Below are 19,288 nucleotides of genomic sequence, written 5' to 3'. Positions count from 1 at the left end.
TACGACACTTTAATTATATAAACAGCAACACCATCCACTGACTGACTGCAGTATTTAATTTCTTTCCCATTTCATCGTATAAATAAAAATATAATAAAATGGAAAATAGTTTGTCTACATAACTTCCATCAATCACATTTAGGTTTCAGTAGGCACAGAAGAAAAAGGGAGGAGGAAAGCTGGCTGGAAGTTTGAAGAAACGGGCTGGCTGGGACATAAAAGGGGTTACTGGTACACATCTGTATAATATTAGCTGCTATGGTAACGTCTTCGCAACCACTGTATGAGTTTGCAGGAATTTGGCTCAGAGTTTATTCAGACAGAAAACAATGAACTGCATCTGATCATGGTGGTGAAATATTCACAAAACAAAACAAGCAAGAAAAAAATAACATTTTTGACGCAGTTAACCGCGTCTTCCTCAAAGAAAATACACACACAGAAAAATGCACAATCTTATCTGAAGTATAATTTTATGAAAACTGGCCAAACTTCATCTGCTGATGTAGATGATATAATGTGATAGAAAAGTCCAAAACTACTAAATGGACCTAATGATTGATTCTTTAGTCAACTTCAAAAGAAAAACGATCTTTCACTGTCCAAAATATACGCTCTATTTCTGTCTTTGCAGTCTATGAGATTAAATTAGTGCAGTACAAAGACAATAGACTACAGGCTTTGCCTGTCGCCCTAACCCTGATTTTGACTGTTTATTCTTGACCTAGGAAACAGTAGCTGTCCAAAATATGAAAAATAACAGGCAATAATTAACAGTTGCAGCTGGAGGCTCTGAAAAAGTTTTGTTTTTCTGTAAAAGATTGTTTAGTTAATAAAGTTAACAACAGTAGTTAAGATACTCATTAGTAAGACACTTAAACACATGGGTGGATGAGACTGCGGGCCCCTGGACACAGATATGCAAAGGGCACCACCACCTCTGCTAGAAGCATGCAAGACACGCAGACTTTGTGGTGGTTTTGCATCTCCTTGTAGCCATTTTTGTATCTTTTTATTTTATTCTTTTTTTTCTTTGTAGTCACTTTGTCTGTGGTAGTTTGTGTGTTTTTGTATTCTGTTTGAGGTGATTTTTATTCTTATTGAGGTAATTTCATGACTTCAATAAGACCTTGTTACCTTTTGTTTATTTTTATTTTTATTGTGTAGTCATTTTATGTCTCTTTAAGGTTGATTTGCCAGTTTTTGTAGATCATTTGTGTCTCCTTGTGGTTGTTTTATGTCTCTCTGTAGTCATTTTGTGTCTCTTTGAGGTTGTTTTGTCTGTTTCTGCAATTAATTTGTATCTCTTTACATCTCTTTTAGACCTTTCCGTGTCTCTTTGTGGTCACGTTGAGATTCCTCCTGGTCCCTCTGTGTTAATTTGAGTGACTTTTGCAGGTGAAGGCCGGGGAGGCCCCAGTCCCTTTGAGCCCTTGTGCCTGGTAGTCCTGTTCAGTAATCCATTCATGCTTAAATGCACCAAAAACCTGCATGCACGATATATAACTATATCGTTTTTTTGAATGATATGTGCTTTCACTAATGTACATTACATATCAAGTTTCAGATCACAGTTTTTATTTTAATGTTAAATGTCTTTTTTTAAATCATCTTTCTTATAATTTCTGTGTCTTTTTATGTGATATATTTCTGTGTCTTGTACTGTGTTTAACTGTTGCTGTGCACATTTAAATATTGTTGCGTCTGGGCCTTTTTTTGCAAACCTCAAATGATGAGTTGTCCAACAAAATGTTACTGTAGATGCTCGGATTTCTCAACCTTCCTCAAAACAGATCTTGGAACAATTATTTGATCTGTTTGTCAATCAAAGGAAATGAAAATGTAGAGCTTGCATTAAAAATGAATCAGTATGGATCCTCTGGCTGAATCAATGTAGAGTGCTGCTGTGGAGAGGAAAAAAAAAGCATACTCAGCAAATCCCCCTGAAATGTAAGCATGATCTCTTTACAGCTCTCCTTCCTGTCCCACCCATTTGTCTCTATTCCTGTGGACTTTTCTTACAATCCCACCCCGTCCTGTCCAGCTCCTTCCTTCCTGTCTTCATCCTGTTTCCTCCCCTCCCCTCCTGCATCAGTCCACTTCCTGCCTTCCTGTGCCGTGAAAATTCACAGCCAGAGTTATAAAACGTCACTCTTGACACACAGACACACTAAAGAGGTCAAAAATTACTAGGATTAATGAATAAAAACAAAATTTTAAAAATAATAATTCTTTGGTCAAATAAAAGAAAATAAAAGAAAATTTGATTTATGGCACCTTTCATACAATTATACAGCCCAGAGCGCTTCACAGGCTCGATTAAGGGACAGGTTATGGGAATGTTGCAGGACTGCTGGAAGGACAATCGTGCGCACAATCAAGTCTCTTTTAACCACAATGAGCCATCATGTTGCAGTTTTAAATTGTAAAATCAAATGAAACCTCACTTAGACTTCACTAGAAAGGCTAGTTAATTTGGCATGGAGGACAAAACAAAAGTTTGTCCCCTATGCCTTTAAAGTTGATTCTTGAGGAGGATTCGGGAGGTCACAGCATTGGCAGGAGGCTGGTATTTCCTCGGTAAAAGAGGGAATATATACAGGGAATAATACTTTCTGCTCTCAGTCAAAAATGAACTACATTACTGTCTCAAAAAAGTATAACACTTTAAGTAATTACCAATGAACGTGTGCACGCTGACAGAGCAAAAGTCTGTTGTCAGTTGCCATGGTTACAGCGTTTGGGCTGGTTTTGCGAGGTGCCACTGTCTGCTCCAAAAAGCTTAACTTCTACCTCTTCAACCTCTGACCAAAAAAAAAAAAAAAAGCATCCTCAACCTTTTTCAACTTCAGTTCCTCCAGTGCTGGTGTCAGTTTCTTGAGTTGCTGCCACATCTGGCATCAATTCTCCTCTGGCCAAAAAAAAAGCCCAACAAAAAACAGACAGCTGCATCTTCATGTTCTGGAGCTCCTTTGGGTTCAGTAAATATGTCAAACCACCCAAATGAAATGCTAAGATTCTCTGAACTGGATCGAACTCTGTACGTTTACAGGTTAGAAAAAGTCAAATTATTGTGTTAGTCCGACTTAAACTGGACTTTTAAAATACAGGTGAACATGTTTTTCCACCTGAAAGTTGAGGCAACATAAATATAAGAGCCAAATGATAATGCAGACAAATATAAACTACAATCAAAGAGAAAATCTAAAGTGAACTCTTTTTGGATCAGTCAAGCTTTTGCAGGTTTTTTTTTATGTCTATCAGACACAAATATTTAAGGAAGACAGGAAAGTCTTTATTGTCCCCGAGGGGCAGTTTGGTTTATTTAACCCTAAACCTGAGCAAATTGGATTTTTTTTTTTTTTAAATATGAAAGACTTTACAAGAAAATTACCTGAAAATCAGCAACAAAAAAAAAGTTTAAAAAACCAACAAAACAGGCCAACCAAAAAAACTTTAACAATAAAGTATCCTCAAAGAAGTGCTAAAAACATTTGTTACATCTTCTGTAACATAACTTTAGATTTTTAATTAAGAAAATTATGAAAATATTTTTAATAATATCTAATAATCCCACCCCAGCTAATTCCTTGTCACCTTTTTTTGTGCGTGTGTGTGTATTTTTCTGCCATTTTGTGTCAAGTTGCTCATTATGTTTTTCCCACATTTCTGAAAGAAATCACACCACTTTTCTCAGGTTACAGGGGTTTAAATGCAAGAAAAAGTTGTAAACTGATATTGATCCAGGTGTTTAAGGGTTAAAACATCACCCTGTGTATAAACAGATGCTTGTGAGAAAACATTAAGGTATTTTTTTGAATCTCAAAAGTAGTTAGTTATAATTTATATTTGCTGCATATCTGTGCTGCTCATCGACTGTCCAGCTCAGCTGACTGCAGATCTGCCTCAGTGGAAAGTCTGAATCAGTTTAAAACGCCGTGATGTTGCAGGTAAATCTTCTCTGCCGGAACAAAACAAAGTCTGAAGTCAAGCGAGTCGCTCTGGCATAACAAAAGAAACTGGCTGAAAGTCAACAGGCGGGAGGAAACAGTCATGTTGGGTCTAAAAATAGACACACTGACCCGTGATGCCTTCAAGTGCTCCTTGTGAGGATGACCTCATTTCATCGTAGCTGCTGCTGATGGTAATGCATCAGTCCAGAATAACGTATAAAAAAATGTTGCTTTAAAAGGTGATTTGCTGCTGTTTTTCGTTTACAGCTGAAGTTACATGTGAAGGAAGAGGAGAAAATACACGTCATGACGTTAATGACGATAGCGAACGATGCCAGGATGCAACTGAAAAACACAACAAACATCAAGTCGCGTGTCATAAAGCTGCAGCTCAATTAACCCTTTGACACCTGGAGTGACATTACTTTTCTTGTGCTGCTTTCAGGTGCCTTTCATTCATATTCAAGCCTTTGAAACCTGAGCAAATTGAAAATAAATAATTAAAACATGGGAAAAAAGGCAATGAGCAACTTGGTGATGAACGTTTTGTAAATTGTAAATCATTGGAATTGTTTTTTAATAAAGCAAGGGACAACTATATTTATAATGATCATAATTACATGTTTAAACAAAATTATTGTAATTTTTTAAAACACTTTTTCCAGGTAACGTCCTTGTTTTATCATCATTATGATCATTTCTACATTTTTTAACCAATTTTCATGTAATTTTACGTGTACCTTTTAGTAATTTCTAGCTATCTTTTGGCTCATTTCATCTTTTTCTGCTCATTGTCTTCTTCCCATGTTTTTGAAAGAAGTCAAGACAAGTTGTTCAAGTTTCAAAGGGTTAAACAGGCCCAACCACTTTAACCACCAGTCTACACTCTCACTGTTTTAAATAAATATTTATTAAAGCGTTAAAATTTGCTAAATAGTTCTAATTTAAAAGCAATATACTGACAGCCAGTGTCACACTTCTGTATTAACTCTGAAAACCTGCGAAACATGTTCATTCATTAAACTTTGTTACCAGTGATTTTGCATTTTTAGACAATTTGCAAAAAGTAAAGAAGGCACAAAAGGAACTAAGGAACTTTTTTTCACCGTCAATCAGTGAAAAACATTTATTGCTCATTTACAGACTGATAGATTACAGACTAAATAACTTTTTATATAACTTTTTAAAATCTGACTGTTTACTTAGTTAATTGATTAACCGTTATGCCTCCTATAAGCTCTAACTTTTCAAGGTTACATCTTTAAATGTCTATTTCTGTTAAAACAATACTTCAGACTCCAAAAATATTCAGATACTTTCGTGTGAGACGAGTAAAAGCATCAAATCCTGTACATCTGAGGAGCTGAAACCAGGGAATTTTGCCTTTTTATCTCTAACTACATATTTATATACGCAGAAATATTTAGCTATATACATGAAGATTTGATAGTACTTCATGTAAGTAGCTGTATATATATGTGAGATATTGATTATAGCAGTTTTACTGTGATTGATTTCACATAGTTTTTTTTTTAAATCTATAATCGATTTTAAACTTTATTGGTATAATGGAGACCAAAAGCCTTTTGCAAATTGAAACACATCCAAAAATCGAAAAATGCATCGAAAAATGACGAGCATAAAAATGAAAGCCATATGATCTGAAGTTCAGGAGTTAAAACTTGCAAACACACTGCTGTGGTTCTTGAAAAGAGATTTAACACACTGCCAACCAGCACACTGTAGTCATAACACACTCCACAAATGCCACAAGTTGTTAACCCTTTGAAACCTGAGCAAACTGGCTTGATTTCTTAAAAAAGAAAAACATGGGACGGAGGAAATGAGCAATTTCAGAATAAACTACTTTAAAAAAAATGGCATGAAATCAGTACATAAAAGTCCAGAAAAATTACATAAAATTATAATTATTAGAAGAAAAAGAAAAAGGGTAACGTAAATGAAAAAAACAAAACAACACTTTTCTAAAAAAAAAAAAGTTCTGCAACATAATTTTAAATATATAAGTTTGTTAATTTTAAAAATAGTTTTTAGGACATTTTTCCCACGCTTTTTTTTTAAATTCTATTTTTTTTTTTTTTTTTTACTAATTTCAGATTCACTTTATTGTTGCATAAGTTCACAGGATAAAGTGCATTGCCAAAGTGCTTTAAAGTGCACTGCAATATTAGAATAAATAATGTTTCGTAAAACATTGATTTCCTTTTTCCTGTTTCAGAAAGAAATCAAACCAATTTGCTCAGGGTTTAAAAGTTTAAACGCCTGTGAAAAGTGGCACAAAAAAGAGACGTCAATCCAGGTTTTAAAGCGTTAATAAACCAGATCATCTTTACCATTATAAAATGTTAATTGTAGCAACAGTCTCTATGCTCTCGGCCTTTAAGTGTCATATTTTGGTAACTAGGTCATTTCCCCGTCCTACCAACCAGTGTTTGTGCTATAGAGAAATACTGTAGGTCAGGAGAAAAAGCAGGCCCCACCCTCCGCTCTGCACACACAAACACACCGCCTAGCACACAGTCACACACTCCACCACCCATTTGGCCTCTGGCAGAGGCAGCGTAAGTATAATCACACATAACACAGTCACCATAGCGACCAGTCGGGTGCAGACTTGAAGTCATGTTTGGCTGTTTTCTTTGCTTATGAACAGCTCGGCATATAGAAGCGCTCATCGAACGTGCGTTTGAAGTGGTTTGTGGTTTAGTTGGATTTAAGACTTGCAACACAGACCAGCAGCAAGAGATCAGTTCATGCCACAAGCTCTCCTTTAACCCTTTGAAACCTGAGCAAATTAGCTTTATCTCTTTGATAAACATGGGAAGAGGGCGACGAGCAATTTAACAAGAAATGGCCCAAAAAAATTAGCAAGAAATCAGTAAAAACTTAAAAAATAATAAAAAATGACATTATTTTTATTTTTCCCTCTGTAACATAATTTTAAATAATAAGAAAATAATAAATATAGTTTTCTGGAATATTTTCTATTATTTTTTTGATATCTAATAATCCTTCCAGCTACTTTTCAGGTCATTTCTTGGTCACATTTTGCAATTTTTTTGCAGGTTGTGGGACATTTCTTGTCAAGAGTGTCATCATGTTTTTCTATTGTATTTTTTAAAATAAATCAAACCAATTTTCTCAGTTTTCACTGCTTTAAATGTTAGTAAAAGGTCTCCAGGTGTTAATGCCAAATGCAGAGTGAGCGCAGACAGTGTTGGGCATAAATTCTCCTTTAAGTGTGAGGTTGTCTGCTTTGCTCATGACCAGAATGACATTTTTGATTAAAGCCCAAGTATTCAGTATCTCTGCTTTTATAACATTTTTATGAGATCAAAATGCATTGCAATGTTTTTGTATTTAGTTTTTAAAAGATGTGTAAAAAGTTCTGGTTGGAATCGATTGTTTTAAATGTGTTACATGTTAAAACATATTAAGATACTTTTCAAAACATTTCTGGTGAGTAAGTTACTCTTTTTTATCAATAATCTTCATTATAAGGTATTTTTCTTTTTTAAACACGACTGCTGCTGTCAAACATGCCGTAGCATCTTGCTGCTCAGACATTTGGTATCCATTATAGTGTTAGTGTTTCTGATGCCACGTTCACGTCATGTGGGAAGGAAAAGAAGTGATGGGAGCGGTTTCCATGGTTACAGCGTGTGTGTTTTTACAGCATCTGACAACTCGGGCGTGATTGCTATATTGCCAGTGTGACTGATAACAAGTGTAAATTACACACTGAATGAACAGTTCCAGCATTGAGTTACACTTGTATAACGAGCAGAGTGGTTAGTCATGTGGGTGATAAAAAGGTTTGTGATCAAAATAGAATCATTTTACTGTCCTTGAAAATGGAAACTGGCTGATTTAAGTCCTCAGCACTTGTTATTTTTAAAAATTTCCTATGCTGTTTTTAACTGCAAACTCATATATTTCAGAATTTTTAGAAAATGAGAAATTCCTATCTCTAATTCAAGCTTAAGTTGTTATGATGGGTTTGATTTTTAGCTGTACAGGTAAAAAGAAACACATATGTTATTACTTTGAATTTTAAAATGTAGCATGGACTTCCCAGCACTCACTCACTTCACTTCACTTTTGCCCCTTTGCTTTAATTTACAAAAAAAAAAGCCACTTAAGATCCCCATGAGGCAAATGTGGCATTGCAGCAGCTAAAATAAATATATACAACAAATTAATAATAAATAACTAAACAACTAAATAGATAAATAAATAAATAAATAATATAATATAATAATAATAATTAATAAATAGAACCTAGAAGGAGACTAATGAAAGGAAGCATATTGTTGTTCTTACGGTGGACTCTTTAAACAATGAACAATGAATGAATGACTTTACTATGAGCATCAATGAACCATTAGTAATAAATAAATAAATAACAACAATAACAATAAATAATAATAACTATCATTATAATTATTAATAGTAGTAAAATAAAACATGATAAATTATGATATAAAAATAATATTTCTGATAAATTGCAAATCAATTAAAGTTGGGTTTATATCAGCATGCAAAACTAAAAAATGCACAAAGCCAATTATGTTTATATTTTTTTCTTTTCTAATTAAATGTGGACATGAATAGTTAATGGTGTAAATATTTCACATTAACAGGACGTCAAATGCCGATAGTCACGTCTGGCTGCAGAATAACCGCTTTGTTTTGTGTAAAATGTTTACATTTCCCACGGCACGTGAAGGCATCATCACAGTGCTCGGGACTGACAGCTGCCTGCCGTTTGACCTCAGCCGCGAGGCTGCTTAAGTAACCCAATTTACACCGGTGACAACCATATATGGTGCAGAGATGACGCCATCACCGCTGTGCCCGGGCACGAGGAGAGGGAGGAGGGAGAGAGGCAGGGGGGAGGGGGCTGCGGTTGCGCGTTCGCGTCATGGCTTTTCCACTGTGCGCGTCCCCACGGGGCTTTACTACCGGATGGGTTCGACCCCCCCCAGGGCTTTACCATATATGGAGGCTGAGCGCGCGAGTGAGTGACGTAGTGTGTGTGATCTTGTATATGTGTGTGTGTGTGTGTGTGTGAGAGAGAGAGAGAGCAGAAACTCCCGAGAAATTGGAGACACGTTTCCTTCTCCCACGTAAATTCTTCGAACTGCTGCCGGCGGAGTTTTTACCAGAATGTAAACAGTGACTGTCATAATTTCACTCCACACGTCTCAGAGCTGCTTCTCACATTCACAGTCACTTTATAACATCCACCAAAAACACTTCCCGAAACACCGCGTCCTGGTGTTATTGTGAGGATCGACTTTGAGACAGAAATCTGACCAAATTGTACAGAATTTCTCAATCATAGTTGTTTTTTCATATAATAATAATCACAATTATTACAATGATAATTATTATTATTATTTTAAGACTTCATTGACGAAATGGCCCATTGCATACCAGCATACTACATAAACACAGACAACAGACTATATAGCCTATAATAAAAATGAATAAAAATCCATCATTACACTGAGACCTTACCATACAATAAAGTAGTTATTATATTGGCCTAAATCATATTTTGTTGAAAAATAATCGTTAAAAACACTTGATTTATAGGAAATATTATAGAAAATTGAATTTACCTTCTCCACAGGATACTGTTTTTTGCTGATCCACTACATGTGTATGATTTTATAAGCCTACTTTAAGCATTTCTACGAAACTGCAGGCCTATCCTAAATACAAATGTGCCATAAATAACGTTTTGCCTGCCCTTTTGCTTATAATTATCTTGATATGAGCGATATTTTATGTTATTAATGGGCTATGAGAAGTAATTTACAGTAATATGTACATAAAATAAGATTTGATTTCAAAATACATACCCCTAATGAAAAGGAAATTATCATCTTCCATCGTGTTTGTAAGAAAGAAAAGGCTAAAATTGGCGGAGAAATTATCATAAAAAAATATAAGATTGTAGCATTTTATCGAATAGGCAGCAGTGTTAAGAATGACTTGCAGCAGAAATCAAATAATGAAAAGACATCAACCGTGAGAAAAACGGTAGACGGAACAGATGGTGTGTGTGTGTGTGTGTGTGTGTGTGTGTGTGCGCGCGCGCGTGCGCCCGCGGCAGCTACAGCAGGTGTGGGCGGCGCCTGTTTGTCACTTACTGAGGAATGAAGTCCACGTTACGTCAAAGAGGAAATAAAACGCCACCCTGCCACTTCTACTCTCTCACTTCTCTGAGTACAACAACTGGTGAACAGCTGAGGTCCGAGCTTAGACAGACCAAAACTAGAAACTTAACAAGTCTAACTCAGGACAGATAAAGCTCGTCTGCTTGTTGAGCCTTTTTTGGTGAAAGTGCCAAAACAACCGTGCGTAATTACGCATAAGAACAGAAAAAGAACAATGAGTGCCACAGCCGCTATGGAAGTGAACGCCGAAGCCAGACGGATACTGGCGGTGTCGATAAGCAAGCTGTACGCATCCAGGACCCAGAGAGGCGGACTGAGACTCCACCGGAGCCTCCTGCTCTCCTTGGTCATGAGGTCCGCCCGGGACATCTATCACTCCTCCCGGGAGAGCGAGGGGCCAAGCGGGGCGACATCAGAGGAGCCGATGGATACGAGCTCCAGCCCGGGTGATCAGAGCGCGCTGCCCGAGCCACAGCCAGAGCCAGAGCCGGCTCTGAACTCAACCGAGCCGCCCCTGGAGGACCCGGAGAGCGCGGACGAAGGGTGCGATGGTGAGATCACAGAGGACAAAGAGAACATGAGCCCGACGCGGCAGTCCAGGAAACGCCGGGGCAAGGCGTCGGCGGCGCCTGACTTCCTTCCTAGCAAGAGGGCGAGGCTGGAGCCCGGGGAGGAGAGGTATGCGGCCCCGCTGGGCAGCTGTCGCGCCGGGGCCGGGGAGTCCCTGACTGCTTTGTCTCTAAATCGGGTTATACCTGCCTTCTGAGCAGATGGTGGGAGAAAATAGCCTCCAATGAGACTTTGGAGTGATTCTGAACTTAACCTACAAGGGCGGTTTGACCCCCCTCTCTGCGCACCAAGAAGCTGACCTACATCGGTCGTCCCGGGACAGAGGGATTACCGGGGCCATGGTGCGAGCTCTCCAGTGCGCCCGCCGGGCTTGTGAAGCCCCAAACAGAGAGCAGAAAAAAAGAGAAGAAGCAGGCCTGAGGGGAGATACAAGGCCGGAAAGTTTGAGGAAGAAACTGAAGGGGAACTGGTTTTGTTTCCCGGTGATTCACCGTCAGTAAAATGAGTCCAAACAAGTGACTGGCGCTGACTCAAAGTGTGTGTATGTGTGAATCAGCAGAGAGTGATATGAGTCAGTCAGAGGAGAAGTGAAGTGGTAAACCACAAAAAAAAAAGATACACACACAACTCGGACTTCAGGGAATTTCCTGCCTTTACACCAACACAGAGAGACAGAGGACACTTTGGACTGACACACATTCAACTGCTGCTGTGGACTTTGACAAATCAATACTACTGCTATAGGGGACTTTCCTGGAAACTGTTCACATGGTGCTTTGCGTTAAAACAGGCTGGTGTTGGAAAACCAGTGTTTTGTGTCACTGAAATGTTATGTGAAAAAAATAATACCTCACATTCCAAGCTGCTTTTTTAAATCCGTGTGATTAATTTAATGGTGTAAATATTTTTAATAAAATGGTGAAAAAGTGCACTCAGTTGTCCTGCTGTCTTTGTTCTGACGTTAAAGTTTAGGGCTGATGATTAATACTGATTTCTTTTTAAAACGTGGTTGGCAAGAAATGTCCGGCAAATTGCAAAAAATTAGTAAATGGTGACAATAAAATTAGCTGAAAATTAGCTTGAGAAAGGAAATAAAATAATTAATTACAAAAAAAATGTATACAAAACTATATTTAAAATTATTACGAGTGTATATTTAAAATTTTATTACAAAAATGTTTATTTTTCATTAGTCAACAAAAGGGAAATATAGCGAGGGGAAACACCATATAGTTATAATTGCATATTTAAAATGATGTTACAAATTATTATAATTTTTCCTTTTAACTAATTTTACAATTATTTTCTTGTGTTTTTTATTATTTATTATTATTATTATTATTATTATTATTATTATTATTTTATTATTTATTTTATTTATTTAATTAATTATTTTTTTACTACTAATTTTTAGGTCAGTTCTTTTTTCATTGCACATTTCCTTTTTCACATGTTTTTGGAAGAAATCAAGTCAATTTGCTCAGGTTTCATCTGATCGAGGCCATAGTCGACCAGCAGCTCCCGTATTCAGCGAGCTGAAATGACTGTTTTTGTTTTAGACTGACGGCTTTTACGAGAGCTCAGAACTGAAGCCGTGAATGGGTTTCCCACCAGTACAGGCGATCTTACGGAAAGGTAAAACAGTTAAAATACTCTCAATATGGCGTACACTTACACTGATATTGATTTTTTTTTTTTTTTTTAAAAATCTGTTTTGCTGCTGCCCCCCATCCACAGCAGTACGTTGCTTAACTTCTGTGTCACACTCCTGCCTGCTTCTCCAAATTTGGAGCATGCCGACTGACATCTACTGTATTCAACACACTGAGTACGGACAAGCACCACACTCAACCCCGCTAGAAAAAATCCAAACGATCCCTTTAAAGAGCGATTGGTCTATATTAGGCCACAGTTCACAGGGTCAATCCTTTATAAGAGGGAGGATGTTGGTACAACCCAGCGCCGGTCTGGCCTGCCGCCGCTAATCTCATGCTTACAGTGAGGCACACTGAAACAAACAAACAAACACACACACACACACGCAGCTTCCCGGGGTCGTACCACTTCCTGCGGATTATTTCAGAATTCTGAATCACATCCTTCCCTCCCAACATGACCTGACGCTGATTCACAGAGGGATAAAAAAAAGAGTTACGCAACACCGTCGCAGCAGCTGGGGGCCGAACACCGCTGCCGAGTAACACAGAGAGCAGCAGGTTGTGTTTACACCCCGAGGACCTCTTCATCATCGTCATCATCATTATCAGAAGCAGCAGCAGCAGCTTCCTGCCAGATGACTGGAAGTTGACACCCAGCGGTGTTGGCGGTGTTGGTTGTTGTACTGGTTGCTCAGGTTTTTATCATCATCCTTGTGTTTGGTGTTAAGATTCCAGTCATCCACACCATCATCATCCTCTTTTCTTTTACACAATAAAGCAGCATCTGAGTCAAGAAGTGGAAAAAATGAAAACAATGAAAAAATGATGCTTTAGAGATGACGAAGAACTGAGGAATGATGATGATTTCATCCCTAAAAAGTTGCAATGGTTTCTTCAGTCTCCCTATAAGGCTAACTCTAGATTTATTGCAGCTTTGCTGTGCTCGTCATTTCTCTCAGCTGTAACAACACTGTTCACATTAAACCAGAAGTGGAACAAGCAGTCAGATCCTTTACTTAGTACTAATACCACACTGTGAAAGTACTCTGTTACAAGTAAAAGTCCAGCATTGAAAATGATACTTAAGTAAAAGTAAGTTAGTGTATTTAGGAAAATGTACTTTAAAGTAAAAGAACCCAATGCAGATTTTTAAAAAAAAAACAAATTATTTTTAATAATACATATAAAACACCCCAAACTCAAAATAATCAAATAAAATAATATATTATTTTATTAGGATATATAATATAATAAATAATTATTTAAAAAATAAAATAAAATAAAGAAAAAAACAACCCAAACTTTAAAAATAAATTAACAAAAATTACCTAAAAAAAGAAGAGGAATAAACATAAAAAACCTCAAAATAATAAACATTGTGTCACTGTGTGACTTTGGCATTTAAAAGGGTTAATTCACATTCATCAATGTCACACAATAACACAAACTAAATAACTGCAGTTTCCCCCCGGGGATCAATAAAGACATCTGCTGCATGTGACACACTGTCCATGGATAAATACCACATACAACCCAACTCCAAAAAAATCTGAACTATCCTTTTAACAAGCACACATTTGCAACGGCTGCAGTACGTGTGTTGCACCTTTTTAAAATGTGGCACTAACAGTTAAACGTCCGTCCTTTAAGGTCAGTGGGGGATACTTAGGGGAGTTCAGGGGAATATCCAAAAATGAAGATCATAGGTTTTACTTCCTCCATGTTCATCAACTAAACTGTAGCTGAACTATAAGAGTGCTGTTACTAAACACATAACAACCAGAATATTTTCAGACGAAAGTCCCTGAAGCCAAAATCTTATCAAAACGGGGTCAGTGATCTCCATTTTAAGGAAGCTTTACTTAAAAAAAAAAGGTTGAGAGCCACTGCTTTCGCTTACAATCAGTCTTTCCACATAAAAGTCAATGCACCTTTTGCAACAGGCCACTTCCAAGCCACCCCCCGTCCTTTTAGCCAACTGGCACGAACACAAACACACACACACACACACACACCACACACACACACACACACACACACACACCACACATACTTGACTTTCATGCCTGTATCAGCCCCCGAGGGCAGAAGCTGCAGCTGCCAAAGTGTGGGGAAATTTATGTGGACCAACCAACGGACCGACCGACCGGCAGAGCAAGCTACAGAGCTGCCGGCCAAATTCAACAAATTACACTGCGTCCACGGGGAGGTGGATGTTCAAGGAACACCTCACCCACAAAACGAGCATTTGTAAATCAATAAGTCACGACGTGATACCTTTAATTTGTGAAGAACTCTTTGTTTTTCTCACATGCCTCCACAGAAAACTGCAAAGGTATTGATTGATTTATTGGGGATGAACAACAGCAAAATCATGTCAAAACATCCGCTTACAAACTCTGACGCAGCTCAAGAAAAAACAGTCTCATTTATCTAGTCGTATGTTCAGTACTTCCTAAACAAATGTATGTATGTACAAAACAAAAAAACGGAACTGAAGTTAAATCACTATTTAAAAAAAACATTGAAAATAAGAAAGATAAGTAATATAAATAAAGGACTAAAAATGATGATGCTGTCACTATTCTAGCCATCACTATCATCATCGTCATCACCACCACTGTCATCGTCATCATCACCATCATCACCACCATTGTCATCGTAATCATCGTCATCGTCATCACCACCACTGTCATCGTCATCATAACCACCATTGTCATCGTAATCATCGTCATTATCATCATCATCACCATTGTCATCGTAATCATCATCATCGTCATCGTCATCATCACCATTGTCATCGTAATCATCGTCATCGTCGTCACCATCGTTACATCATCATCGTTCATCATCATCATCATAATCACAATCATCACCATCGTCATCATCATCATCATCACCATTGTCATCGTCATCATCATCATCATCATCATCATCATCATCATCATCACCATCCTCATCGTCAACGTCATCGTCATCTTCATCATCCCCCAGAATAAAACGTCATTCTTTACTTTGGAAATAACAGTTTCATAAAACAACCCCAGCTCAAGGTCACTGGCCAGAGCGGACAAGATGTCCTACAAAAGCTATGGATGACATCATAACTGCTGCTATGAACCTGTGTGTCAACAGAACATCTCCATGGCAACTGAACAAACGCTGTCTGCTGATAAGGCTGTGTGATAGAGCGGTTGGAATAAGGGAGGTAAACGGAGGCTGGTTTGTTAAACCCTCATCATGTGTGCCATTTCTTTATTATCAATGGATCTGCAGATTTATTTTCTAATCAATCAATTGATTATTTAATCTATGAAATGTCGCAAAAAGTCTTGTTTTGTCCGACCAAGAATCCAAAACCCAAAAACATTTAAAATTAACTATAACAAAGACTGGTTTAAAGCAGAAAATGCTTGCCCTATTTTTTTTTTTACTAGGTTATATTTTCTTGAAAAATGCCTGAAATGATTAGTCATTTATCAAAATAGTTGTCATTTATTTTCTGTCGGTTATCTCATCAATGTATTGACCAACTGCTGTGACTTAAATTATTTTGTGTGTGATCCAAAACATAAAAAATGAGGATTTTTTTTAAAGTCAAAAACAAAACAAAATGGGTTTTTTTCTTTCTTCTCTTATGCCTTAAAGGGACAGTTCACCTCAACATTGGTTTTTTTTTTTGGTCTGGTGATTTTCTTATAACTTTTTAGTTATTTCTTGGTAAATTCGAGTATTTGTTAAGTTGCTCATTGCCTTTTTTCTATGTTTTTGACAGAAATCAAGACAATTGTTCAGGTTTCAAAGGGTTAAATCATCTAAAGACCCACTCAGATTTTTCTGTGGGGATTCCAGGTTGGGAAGTGCTGACGTCACACACTTTGTGTTGTTGTTATGACTCGTTTGTCCACAGATGTTGTTTTCATAGATCAGAGGCTGAACAGCTGCACCGTCACACTGCTGTGTTAATAATATCCACACAGCATATGAATGTACACACAAACCCCCACAGGAGTTTTATCACAGTGACCCTGATCTGTCCACCACACCACAGGCTTCTCATGAAAAAATCTGGGTCATATGGGGGCTTTCATTTTTAAAATTATATATAAATCCTCTCTAAGCAGCAATAATTATTCAGCTCGAGAGGATTTCCCGCTGTAATCGTGTTTATCATTTCACAAAACAAGGACTTAAGTCACGCAGCGTCCTTTTAAAAAGCACCATAATTGGTTTTGATAACAAAGACAAGGCCACTTATATATGCAGATGAGTTTAGTGAAATGAATCAGTCATACGATAAAGGGATGAATGATGGTCAGGAAAAAAAAAAAAAGAATTTGGGTGGCCGGAGGTGAGAACTGAGTTGGCACTGAAAATTTAATGAGAATGACGCATGGTTTTTGCTCCTCAGCAGTCATTTCATCAATGTGTCCAGCCCAGTCGCCAGAAGAAAATGTTGGCATTGTAAGTTTCTGCAAACCAGTTATTTTACATTTGGACATTTCATTTAGATTAAGTGAATGTTTCTAAAGCAATGCAATTCTGAGATTGTGGATGTCACGATTGCCAAGCTGCAAACCATTGTTCAACAAATTGTGGCTTGTGCCACCAAAAGCAATATTTTTATTGATAGTGTTTTACACAAGACATTGGCAACATTTCCAGTGGTGATCATGCCACTAGAACTTTGTTTTTCTTTTTTATCAAGACAAAAAATGGATGTTTTTGGTAAGACATTGGCAGCATTTCCAGCAGTATTTCTGCCAAAACTAGGTGCTTTTAAGAGAGACATCGGCGGCATTCCCAACCGTGACTGTGCTACTGAAAGCAGGCGTTTTTATTGAGATATCGGTAGCATTTCCAGTGGTGACTGTGCCACCAGAACTTGCTGTTTTTTTGAGACATGGAAGACATTTCCAAACACAATTGTGCCACCAAATAAATGTGTTTTTGGTAAGACATTGGCAGCATTTCCAGGAGTTTTGTTTTTGCCAAAACGAAGTGGTTTTTAGAAAGTAATCCGCGATATTCCCAGCTGTGACTGTGCCATTGAAAACAGGCGTTTTCACCGAGAGATCTTTTTTTTTAAGCAACACATCAGCAAGATTTCCAGCCACAGTTTGCCAACAAATCTAGATGTTTTACAGTGAGACATAGGGAGCATTTCCAGTTATGATATCCATAACCATAGTGGATATATTAAGCTAAAACATGATCTTTTCCCAACCATAACCAGGTGGTTTGGGGTTGAAACATAACCAAATGTTAACAACGGCACTGTTGAAGGTAAAGAAGCGTTAAGTTTCCACATATCTGCTTAAAAACAACGTACAAATGTTACAAATCGGAGGTTTGCAGAATCATACAATGCCAGTATTTTTCTGAGTTCATATATCAATTAATCAGCTTCATCTTTCATTGTTGAGTAGTTTGAGCAGAGGCGGGAAAGTAAGTTTTGAAAGGCAGAAATCTTTTCGATTGAGTCATCAGCATCTATCATCACCCCCCCCCCCCCCCCCACATTTAGGTCATCCTGTGATATGTAACTACCCCCAAATTTGTTTTCAAGGAGCCTCAGATGTGTCACATTAACGCTTGATTTGGATCGATTACATCTACGACTTAACTGCTCTGGAGAGATTCAGAGCTGAGCCTCGCCGGCTGCTTGTCGGGGAGCTGCGAGGTATCCGCAGACGGGCACGGCAGCAGCGGTACATAATGTTCCACGCAGTACTTGAATAAGAATACAACATGTCCTTGAACAGCACATGTGCTCAAATGAAACAAACATATTTTTAACAGAGACTCATTCTGGATCAAATGTCCTATTTGATAAACAGAATTCGTAGCTCGGGGACACGGGGTTCTGGTAGTATTATTTTGTGTATCTATTCGCAGGCTTGCATTAATGTTGCGCTGAGACGGACCTTAATGGAGCCAAAGGTGCAAATCTTCCTTTCAAGGACACTGATGCTGTGATTGTGTTGTTCTTTTTATTCCACAGTATTTTGCAGCGCTTCCAAGAAAAACTGCTGCTCTAATGCATACTGAAGAAAAAAAAAAGAAAAGCTGTTGCTACAGCAAATAAGCGAGTCGGACACAATTTCACGGACTAATGATTCTGCTCTTTTCAACTTCCACTCCTTGTTACTTGGTGTTTGAATGGATCTAAGTGAACTGACGGATGAAAGTTATTACAGCTTTATAACACTGTACTTCTTTTTGTCCTTGTAACTTCTTAAGAATAAATGTTTTTAGTCAATTTGACCTGTAAACTGTCAACAAGACTAAAGGAAAATTTTGAGTTTCAGTGTCCTCTTTGCAGGACTACAAAGGTCGTTATTCGCCCACAAAGGTCTGAGAAGACCCCTATGCAGACGCCCGCCTGCAGCCCATTTTTATATAGCTGCGTGGACTGTATGTAATTTACCACTGCAGATTAATCTACATTAAGTGTCCTGGTGAGGCGGGACCAGCACTGGTTTTTATTCATCTATAAAGCTTTGAAACATTTGTTTTCTCCCTATATTTCATCCCTTTTAACTCTAAACTCACAAAGTTGTTGCTTTAAATTCCCTAAATCAGAAGTGAACTAGGAAAATGTCACCCTCAGTGCACCTTAAATATGGAATAATGTGAAGAGGAACTTAAAACAGGACGCTCTTCCATCATTACGGCTGTTCAAATACCTTATTTCAGATCTTGTTTTAATTGAGCAGAAGAGCGTTTTAATACTACTTCTACACCATAACGTGTCTGTTTAAGCTATTTACATAGCTATTATTGTTTTGTATGATATTATTTCTATTTCAACTGTAATTTGTTTGTTTGTTGATTGCTTTATTGTTTTGTTCATGCTCGGCATAATTGAAAATGGGTCTCCATTAAATGAATTTCC

General features: G+C 37.6%; 1 protein-coding gene across 1 annotated transcript; it reads left to right on the top strand.

Annotated features, from left to right (window-relative positions):
* The first annotated feature begins 10,195 nt into the window (after positions 1-10,195).
* Positions 10,196-11,524, top strand: ier2b (immediate early response 2b). Its single transcript, XM_042485465.1, has one exon. It carries the CDS (start codon positions 10,377-10,379, stop codon positions 10,926-10,928), a length of 552 nt encoding a protein of 183 aa, XP_042341399.1. The 5' UTR covers positions 10,196-10,376; the 3' UTR covers positions 10,929-11,524.
* The last annotated feature ends 7,764 nt before the right edge of the window (positions 11,525-19,288 follow it).

Source organism: Plectropomus leopardus, chromosome 4 (genome assembly GCF_008729295.1).
Source record: "Plectropomus leopardus isolate mb chromosome 4, YSFRI_Pleo_2.0, whole genome shotgun sequence".
In the NCBI taxonomy this organism is placed as follows: Eukaryota; Metazoa; Chordata; class Actinopteri; order Perciformes; family Serranidae; genus Plectropomus; species Plectropomus leopardus.
The sequence above is the reverse complement of the archived record's forward strand: the minus strand, read 5'-3'. Positions and strand labels throughout refer to the sequence as shown.

What these genes read in the sequence shown, in the direction of transcription:
- ier2b (XM_042485465.1), top strand. Translation starts at nt 10,377, where the DNA reads ATGAGTGCCACAGCCGCTATGGAAGTGAACGCCGAAGCCAGACGGATA.